The 9,415-nt window shown below is 42.8% G+C and overlaps 1 protein-coding gene across 7 annotated transcripts in view; it reads left to right on the plus strand.

Annotated features, from left to right (window-relative positions):
- Positions 1 to 7,614, plus strand: part of LOC113217322 (phospholipase A1 member A-like) — a 43,592-nt gene extending 35,978 nt beyond the window's left edge. For 6 of the 7 annotated variants that reach the window (XM_052267676.1, XM_052267680.1, XM_052267679.1 and 3 more), the window contains 2 exons: positions 1,588 to 1,945; positions 7,443 to 7,614. In XM_052267676.1, the coding sequence (XP_052123636.1) occupies positions 1,588 to 1,945; positions 7,443 to 7,527 (443 nt within the window). In that variant the 3' untranslated portion in view covers positions 7,528 to 7,614. Of the gene's footprint in view, positions 1 to 1,587; positions 1,946 to 3,000; positions 3,450 to 7,442 lie in introns of those variants that run through there. The other variant, XM_052267677.1, reaches the window with a different exon arrangement.
- The last annotated feature ends 1,801 nt before the right edge of the window (positions 7,615 to 9,415 follow it).

Genomic DNA, 9,415 nt, shown 5'->3' on the forward strand with positions numbered 1-9,415 from the left:
TCTTGGGCTAAGGTTTTGTCCTGTTTACTAACAAAAGGGAGTTTTTCTTACCAAACTGGCCAAAACAAATATTTTTACTTTTTCAGAAGAACACTTCTGTCTGAGGAGTATGCCGTCGGTTCAAAATTTTCTTTTAAGCAGAAGAGTGGGCTTATTTTATGGTGGGACATCATTAATAAAATGTGTACACTTTTATGCAAAAAAGCAAAAAAACAAACAAAAAAAAAACAACATTTATTTGTTGTTCGAACACGTTCGGAGTCGTTCAGATTATGCCTGGAAGTATATTTAACTTCTTCTAGGGCTAGTCTGATGTATCTTTTCATAGGTGTGTTATTTGATTCATAAGCTAACATCAATAACTCAGAAGGGATTTGGCATAACTTGCATGTATTCTACAAACTGCGGCACACACAGCCAAAGATGTTCAGCGTATGAAAAGACTACTTCGTTTGTTGAGTTTTGATTACGAAGTAGACAGAATAGGTACCTGGAAAAAAGATGGTCCAAAGCGAGCTGCCTTTTTTCGGATAGAAGATGTATTACACCATGAAAATTCAGAAGGGACGGGCTGAAGGCCCGTCCGCTGGGCCCGCTCCCTGCCGAACCGAGTTGCCGGTGGAGCGAAGCGGAGCTGGCAACTTGGTTTGGCGGAAGAGCGGGCCCAGCTTGTTGTTCTTCGAACCGCTAAAATCACTCATTAACAGTGAATTTACGGGGTTTTCAAATTTAATACTAATAGGCAACGAGGTTTTATTCTTAATACTTAAACTAAGCGAGGTTTTAAATTTCATACTTCAATTGAGCGCTGTTAAGTTATCAATTCCAGATTGGAGCGATATCCTAAAATTATTACCAACTTAGAGCGAGGTTTAAGACTTATCGCTCAAAACAGGCAATGAAAGATTGTCTCGCTTCTTTTAAGTAACAAACCTCGCTCTAGGATTTTCAGTGATTGGCTTACCGCCACACCGACGTCATCGTTGACCAATCAGCGTTCAGGAGGAAACAGTTCGGGCAGTCATGCTTTTCTTTCTTTAGGTCCCGTTTGTGTTGTAGCCGAATACCCTTGGGCCTCAACGTGTTAAGAACGCACCGCTATATGAAACCGATAGAAGCGAGACCAAACGCGATAAATTCTGAACCAGAGCACCAGCATCCCGTGATCGTTCAGCACCACCTGTTGCATTTTGAGCCGCGTCTGGGTAACAGCCCAACAACGAACACATTGATCCGAGTAGTCTGCTCCGCGCGCGTGCCGCCCTCGTGGAAAATAGTGTAAAATTTAAAAGTAGGAGTCTATGACCACACTATGCGCCGTCCACGCGAAAAGTTGGGTGCATTTATAAAATAAGGAATCCATTGTGCACAAAGGCACATCAACAATTTAAACAATGTTTTGCGTGCCTTTATTTAAAGTTCCTATAACACCTAAAGCGACTAAATTTCCCTAACCATGGGTTCATTTCACAGTTAACAAGAATTGTTAACGTTATTTCTGACTCTCCTCAAACATATGGAAACTTGATGGCAGCACTAAGTTGGAATAAGACAGTCAACTGATCCGCTTTTGATACGCACGTGCAGGCCTGGACCCCGCTGGGCCCGGCTTCGGCATCGCCGGCGTCGCCAGCCTGACGAGGGACGCGGCTGCGCTGGTCGAGGTCGTGCACACCGACGCGGGGAGCTTGGGCACCGAGGACGCCAGTGGCCACATCGACATCTGGCCGAACAAAGGCAAGGCTGTCCAGCCAGGCTGCCTCTTTTCCGTGGACGAGGATACGTTCTGCAGCCACGCCCGGGCCTTCATCTACCTCGCGGAGGCGGTGGAGCACCCGGACGCGTTCCCGGCCGTGCGGTGCGCGTCGTGGAATGCCTTCCGTCGCGGCGAGTGTCCCGTCAACGGCACTAACGTCGTGTACCTGGGGTACAGTCAGCCCGATCAGTAAGCGCAGTATTTACAGAGCATTATAAAGCAGGATGTGTTTCCTTCGCCCACTGTTAAAATGTTTAATGTTGCACGTCAATTGATGTTTAAGTTCAACACTCTCAGCCCGTAACTGACATTTTACAAATAGATAATGAACTCGTTAAAACAGCAGTAATACACAAATTTTGTGAGTAATACTAATTTTTTTGTTACTAACTACTTGAAAACAGCATCCTAAGTACTTTCTAGCGAAATCATCAGTACTACTTACAAAAGTTTTTAGTTTAAGTTGCAATTTTGTGAGTATTTTGCTGTATAAACGAGTTTATGGTATATTTTCAGAATGCCGGTAATTGGCTGAGAGTGAAGTATGCTTTTTGTCGACACGTTGTGGTGTCAAACTAGAATTAACGCGAAGGGTGGATAAATCCCGAATAATTGGGTGTACAAATTTCAAGATTTGAATGTAAATTAACTTGAATTGGCTTGAATTGAATTTCAACTGGACTGTATTAGTTGAGTTGTATTTGAATTGTTGCGATTTTGTTTTACTGAATCAGAGTGAATTGACTTGAATTGGCTTCAATCGGCTTGAATTGACTTGAATTGGCTTCAATCGGCTTGAATTGACTTGAATTGGCTTCAATCGGCTTGAATTGAATGCAAATTGCCTTCAATTGACTGAACTAGTTAAATTATTTTTGAATTAGTTAGAATTAGTCTGAATTAGTTTAAATTGGGCAGGGAAGAATTAGGGGTGTACGTGTACATTGGACAGGGCAGTTATCCACCCCTCGGTTATACGTCAATTGGCGTTTACACTTTCGACACTTCCGAAAAGTATAGCAGCTGCACACCATTTGGTTCCTATTGTTAGTGTAGAACTGTGTGAGTCCAAGTGTGCAGAATGTAAACGTTTAGCGAACGTCTAGAATGTGCACACCAGGCTAGTGCGCAACTTGAGCTAAACACCATGTTATGCGAAACATCAAAAATTGCACACGATGGTGTTTATGCACACGAGTTGTACCAGTTCACCACAATCGTGACGAAAACCATTTATCTTCCAGGGGTGCGCGGCAGTCATGGAAGCCATCCAATTTTGCCCGCAGAATAATTGATTGTCTTGTTTATTGAGACAAAGCATCCATATGAGGTCTACACAAACTTAAAACTAAACTAAAAAAAACGCACACTTCCCAAAATTTATTAAAGAAACGAGAGCATTATGGTGAGTGGGTGTTAAGTGCAAAGCGTGAAGAAAAGGTGTGCCTGTATCACTTTTTAAAAAGTCATCGAGGTGGCTACATAAAAATTTATACCTAGCAATAGCAATGACGCTGTGTGAAATCTAGGCCACACCGAACAACGATTTTCTGAACTCGTAGCGCACAGTTCGCTCTGCAGTAACACTTGTTCTGGACTTCTTTTGCAGTCGACATTCATGATGCACCCGTCTCATTTTCTGGGGTACTAACAACAGGTTTAAACTGTTAATTTCCAGCAAAAGTCAAAACTGTTAACTTTTCACCGTAAATTGCTACGTATGTGAGTTACAAAGAACGACGTCACAGTTTAGAATCATGGCTGTTATTTTCTTTCACAGTTTTCTAAACGAATTTTGCCCGCTCAAGCATCACCACACTAATGTCAGCCTTACCCTTAGGTGGCATAGCCAACTATTTTCAGCCCGCTCTTTTGCTTAAAAGCTATAGAAGCGGGCTTATGCCATCGCCCCTGTGTCTGTCTGTCTGTCTGTCTGTCTGTCCTTTTCCCATGAAGGACGTGAGCTAGAAGTCTGAAATTTTCAGGGTATTATTGTGTTCACTTCTGGACACCGGAACGGTTGGTACACATCCTGGCAACAACCCCAGAGTGGGAGTAATAAAAAAAAGAGGAGTTGGTCCAAGAAGAGGGAAAAAAATATTTTTGTATGGTTTTTGAAGGGGTAACTCGCTAAAGTAGAGGCCATTGGGGTAAGATTTCGTCCGTTCGGCTCTGTCACTGTTTAGGCACGTAACGGAGTCTCTTTAATACGGCCACAAAACAAAACGATTGTTATTTTAACTCTTTGACATGGCTTTCTAGGTAGTACACTGTAAAAAAAATCCATCTTAATTTTAAGAACACGTGTTTGGAAGCAATTTACAAAACAAATTTGCTCTTAAATTTAAGAACAAATGTTTTATGAAAATTAAGAACATGTTTTGAAATTTAAAAACGTGTTATGAAACGACAAAAATGCTTTACTGTTCCAGCCTAACGCAAAACTGGAAAATATTTAGTTCTTGTTCTTACGGACAGATGTTCAAACCCGACTTTGTACACATTAAAGTTATTTACCTTAACTTACCTGGGTGGATTCGAACCTCGGACCTTTGGGTTCGGATCCTGACGCCTTAGACCGCGCGGCTGTCGGGACATACCTGTGAAGGGAACGCTCGCACCCGACCTTATGCGGCGCTCCGTCCAGGGGCATTCCCAGAGTACTATGTGCTTGGTCGGACGGCGTATGTTTGTTAACTCGTTTTTTTTTGACATTTCGCTCTGGCATAGCTACATTTCGCTTATCTAATTTGATGATGTTCATCCAATTCAATACTGAACACCAAAATTCTATGTCCAGTGGTCAAAAGCTGCATGACTTTTAACAAAATTGTTTTGAAAAGTCACACTTATTCTTACTTTTAATACTAGCATTCAGAACACTTCTTAAAACTAAGAAAATCTTTTAAATTTAATAAACTTGTTATAAAATTTAATTACCCTTATCAGAATTTTCATAACCTGGTTTGCAAAATTAAGAAAACTTCTTAAATATCATAATCTGTTCTTACGTTTAAGAACAACTGAAAATGTTATTAAATTTAAGATACATTTTGGTCTTAAATTTCAGAATATTTTTTACAGTGTAACTCACTTAACAAGCAGGCCCACCCTTCCGCCCTTACGGAATTGCCAGCTTCGCTTCGCTCCACCAGCAAGCAACTCCGTTCGCCAGGGGCTGGGCCTGCTTGGCCTGCCGGCAGCTATGGTCGGCCCTGCGGCCCGACCATAGCTGTCACGCAATTTGCTGAAGAACATAATGAAATGATGTAACAGGCCTTCGGCCTGCTCACACCTGTCGTCTTTAAAATTTGCCCCGTAGACACGAGAAAAGGATGTAACGGTGAAGTACCGCGACTACAACCCACCCTTCTGCTTAGAAAACGTTTTTCGGTGTGGAGTGGTGGTGGTGGTGGGGGGGGGGTTCCTTTCCTACTTTGCGGTTTTTAGGCCTTCTTCTACAACCTATGGTTCACTACAGCAATTTTTCGCTTATTTTCGTCCAAAAAGACCCCCAAGCGCCTAAACGGTTGATAATAGAGCCAAACAGACAAAATTTTTGCCCAGATGCTGTACTTGGACGAGTTACCGCCAACTGGCGATCATAAAAAAAATTCTGACTTTTCTGACCTACCTCATTTTCCTTGATACCCCCTCTCAGCCCGTTACGGTTGGTTGCCAGGCTTTGCCGTAAAAAAAAACGAGGAGGCCCACCCTTCCGCCAAGCGAAGTTCCGACCATTTCTGTCACGCGATTTGCTGAAGAACATGATCGAATTTCAGCCCGCTCAACCCGTCGTCTTTAGATTTGCCCCAAAGACTCGAAAAAGGGATGTCCTTTGCCCTTTGAGGACCAATTTCGATAGGGCTCTATGATTTTGCCCTGGGGGCCCGTACGAAAAATATTAGTCCAGCATCAGTCCGTTTTCGGTCCGGAAAGAGTCCGGCTGGACAGTCCGTCATCAGTCCGCAAAGCGAGCGGACTAGTCCGCGAAAAAAGCCAGATCGACCAAAAAACGACCTATTTGCCGGACTAGTCCGGCTGGAACTAGTCCGCTTTTAGTGCGCATCCCCGCCTTACCGGACTGATCGCGGACTGGTCCGCAGGCAGAGCAGACTTAATGCAGACTACCTGTAGCACAGCTAACCTCTACCGTGCCAAAATTGATTGGGAAAAGTGCAAAGTGTAATGTTTTTTTTTATCACTAAATAAAGTAAAATATCAGGTCAGGGTAAACCGAAGAGTGATGTTACTATGTTAGAAACGAGGCGAAGCCAAATCTGCTGTCTGTTTTAACCTAGCTCAAGCCGTTTACGAGTTACCAGAAAAATTTGCTTCGATTTCAATGAAATTAAAATGGCCCTACTAAAATAGAGTGTAGATGTCCTAAATAAAATTTGAGGTGAAAATTCCTATAACTTCCAAAGTTACAGCATGGTAAACTTGATTCGGGATTCGCCCTGGACAATTCTTTCTTTTTAACAGTGCTGTGCTCTGCTCCCGGGCGGACTGAAAACGACCTGGTCCGCTGCGGTAGGTACTCAGGACGGACTGGTCCGCCAGTAGTCCGTCATTGGAGGACTGATAGCGACCTAGTCCGTCATGGGCGGACTGAAAGCGACCTAGTCCGTCATGGGGCGGACTGAAAGCGACCTAGTCCGTCATGGGGCGGACTGAAAGCGACCTAGTCCGCTGAGAGCGGACTGTCCGCGGACTGTTTCGGCTTCGCGCCTCGCCGCAGCGACCTCAAAGCGGACTAGTCCGCATGTCCGGGGGTACTAAAAGCGGACTAGTCCGGTGCACGACGGATCGAACGCGGACTGGTCCACAGGGGTGCGGACTCTTTCCGGACCGAAAACGGACTGATGCCGGACTAATATTTTTCGTACGGGGAAAAATAGTTCGTCCGGGCGAAATATTTTGCTCTCGCGAGGGCTAATTTTAAAATAAGATTTAATTCTTTTTGCCAGCGCTGTTGCCATAATTTGCTGTAGGCGTTTCGTTCTCTAGGAGTGGACCTTAAGATACCCTAAAAATTTCAAGTCTCTTGCACATCTCCTTCTAGAGGAACATACAGACAGACACACACGAGGTCGCTGGATAGCTTTTCCAAAGCAGAAGGGGGGGGGGCTAAAAACAAACAACTCTTTGTGTCAGGAGGATTTTTTATTAGAGCCATTAGTTCAAAAAATATTTCTAAGCAGAAGAGTGCGCTTATTTTATGGTGGCACATCATTAACGAAATGTGTTCTCTTCCATGGCAAAAACTCAGCCTCAACTTAGAGCCTCAGTCTTAAATTATTTGTGGTATTGAGTTAACAAGCTAACATCAATTAGAAGCAATTTTGATAAACTTGTTTAGGCCTTTATTCTACAAACTACGGCACAAACCGGCACAAACTGTTAATGTTGTACGGCGTACTGAGAGAATCTTTTAGTTGTTGCGTTTTATTTTGGCCCTTTCTCTGATGTTGTTATACAGCACTATAAAAACATCTGAAGGGACGGGCCGTAGGCCCGTACCAAATTTCGCCGGCGGGCCAAGAGAGGCCCACTTTCTGCGGAACCAAATTTCTGGCGGAGGGAAGCGGAGCTGGCAACTTGGTTTGGTGGAAGAGCGGGCCTCGCTTGTTGACTTGTGAACTATTACTTTCATTTGAAGACAACTAATGTGACGTGTTTTTAGGAACGAGCCCGGCAACTACTTCATGAACACCAACAGAGCTGCTCCGTTTGGAAGAGGTCTGCAAGGGGTTGCGGTCAGTGCCTAAGGGTCTGTGCAGAGGATGTCGCTTGTCACACAGACGTGCCAAGTTGCTGCTCAGACATAGTTTTCACAATTAAATATGACTGTAGAACTTTCTTTGTTTTTGAACGCCTTTTTTCAAAGAAATTATTAGGGTTTCCTGGAAAAATCGTGGATGGGCGGAGAGAGCGGTGCAGCTGTTTTGCAGATGATTTTTCCAAATCACAAAAAGTTCTGTCCAACCTACGTCTTGTCCGACCTCTCTTTTTCAGCCCTCGTCGATATGCTAAAATTTAGGAAGAATGTGCTTCAAAGAGGAGGCTTCAGAGGCCATTGAGGGGTACTTCAAGTGCAAAAAGGGCAAGATCGCGACGATGACGGAGTGCAGCCCCATGTCAATAGGTGACTGACAATACACGTCCTTCCCCATGGGAAACGCACGTCGCAGCAACTTTGAAAGGACGTAGACGGTCGAGGTCGGTACAACGTAGATCGGAGCTTTGCTGGGGTAGGCATTTTGACCATGGATTCCACGTAGACCCGGGTGTAAGGATCTGCACTTGGAACTATTCTGTGTAACCGAAGTTAAACTCCGTTCGCATCCGTAGTTTGAGAACATTACGACTGCATCGTGACTACGCAACAATTACACAATGTACACAATGAACCGTAGTGTCAACAACAGCCCAGACTTTAAAATGTCTATAGTTCAAGCGGATAGTTTTCAGTGTAGTTCAAGTGCAGTTTTCTGTACTCTAACTACAGTTAAACTACAGAAAACTGTAGAAAAACTAGCCGAATCTCGCAGGCCGTCGCAGTCTGTCGACAGTTCCGCACAGTTCCCTCTAAAGTCCTAATTAGAGAGAAACTTGTTCTTGACTGCACTCCTGTTTACAGAAAAACTGTACTTACTGCTAAAAATTTTCAACAGAATGGAACACTCTTCTATCTGGTGTTTCCTCAGCAGATTGTCTCTTTAACTTGTGTGTTCTAGTACCACTAAATTATGTGTTTTAATAAAAGTTTATCGCTGCTCTGGTTAGTAACTGGGAACTGTAATTTGACTATTCTCCTTCAACTTCTCCTTCAACAAATGTGTGTGCCACTTACATCTGCACTCTCAAATTATATCAGTTTCGACAAAAATCACAGTTGTTAACTATAATTTGACCTTGTTTTGGATAAATAGTAAATAATGTTACAGACATAGAGATAAGTTATCTTTTATTTATTCAGCCTGAAACATGTTCATTGATACAGTTAACAATTTGTAGGTTAATTTTATGAATTAGAATACAAAACATGAAAGAATACTCATGACTTAAACTTCACCATACAAATGGCCGTAAAAGATGAACCTGAAAAAAATTAACACATTCCATTACTTCAAGAAGCTTGCGTTCACTTTATAAGAATATTGATACTTTGAAAGATCACTTACTAGGCATGACATGAGCGACTGATTAACTTGTAATGAAAGCAAGTTATTATCGCATAACTTGTTTAACATTCACACAGCCTGTTCAAACGGTGATTGATGAAAAACTGCTGTCGATAGAATAGCAATCAAAACAGTAGCATGTGCAGAACAGGTTACCTACCATTTCTTCAAAATATATAGGAATCTAGATCTTTTGTGTCACCTTGACAATTGGATGTATACTTGGTGATTTTTTTTTTCGCTCTTCTATAAAACTGGCTCCTAAAACAAAGATGAAACATAGTCTACTGTTATGAACTCATTAGTGTTCCAAGTTCTCATGTTAACATTCAAATGACTTACCTGCGTTGGTATAGGGAGTCGAGGATACGCTTTGGTTGGCAAAATGTTTTACTCACTTGAAGTTATCATGAAGGCTAGAAAGTGAAATGGAAACAGTATTAATAAAATTTCGAAAGACAATAACACCATA

This window comes from Frankliniella occidentalis, unplaced genomic scaffold (genome assembly GCF_000697945.3).
Source record: "Frankliniella occidentalis isolate FOCC.00 unplaced genomic scaffold, Focc_3.1 Scaffold57, whole genome shotgun sequence".
Lineage (NCBI taxonomy): Eukaryota > Metazoa > Arthropoda > Insecta > Thysanoptera > Thripidae > Frankliniella > Frankliniella occidentalis.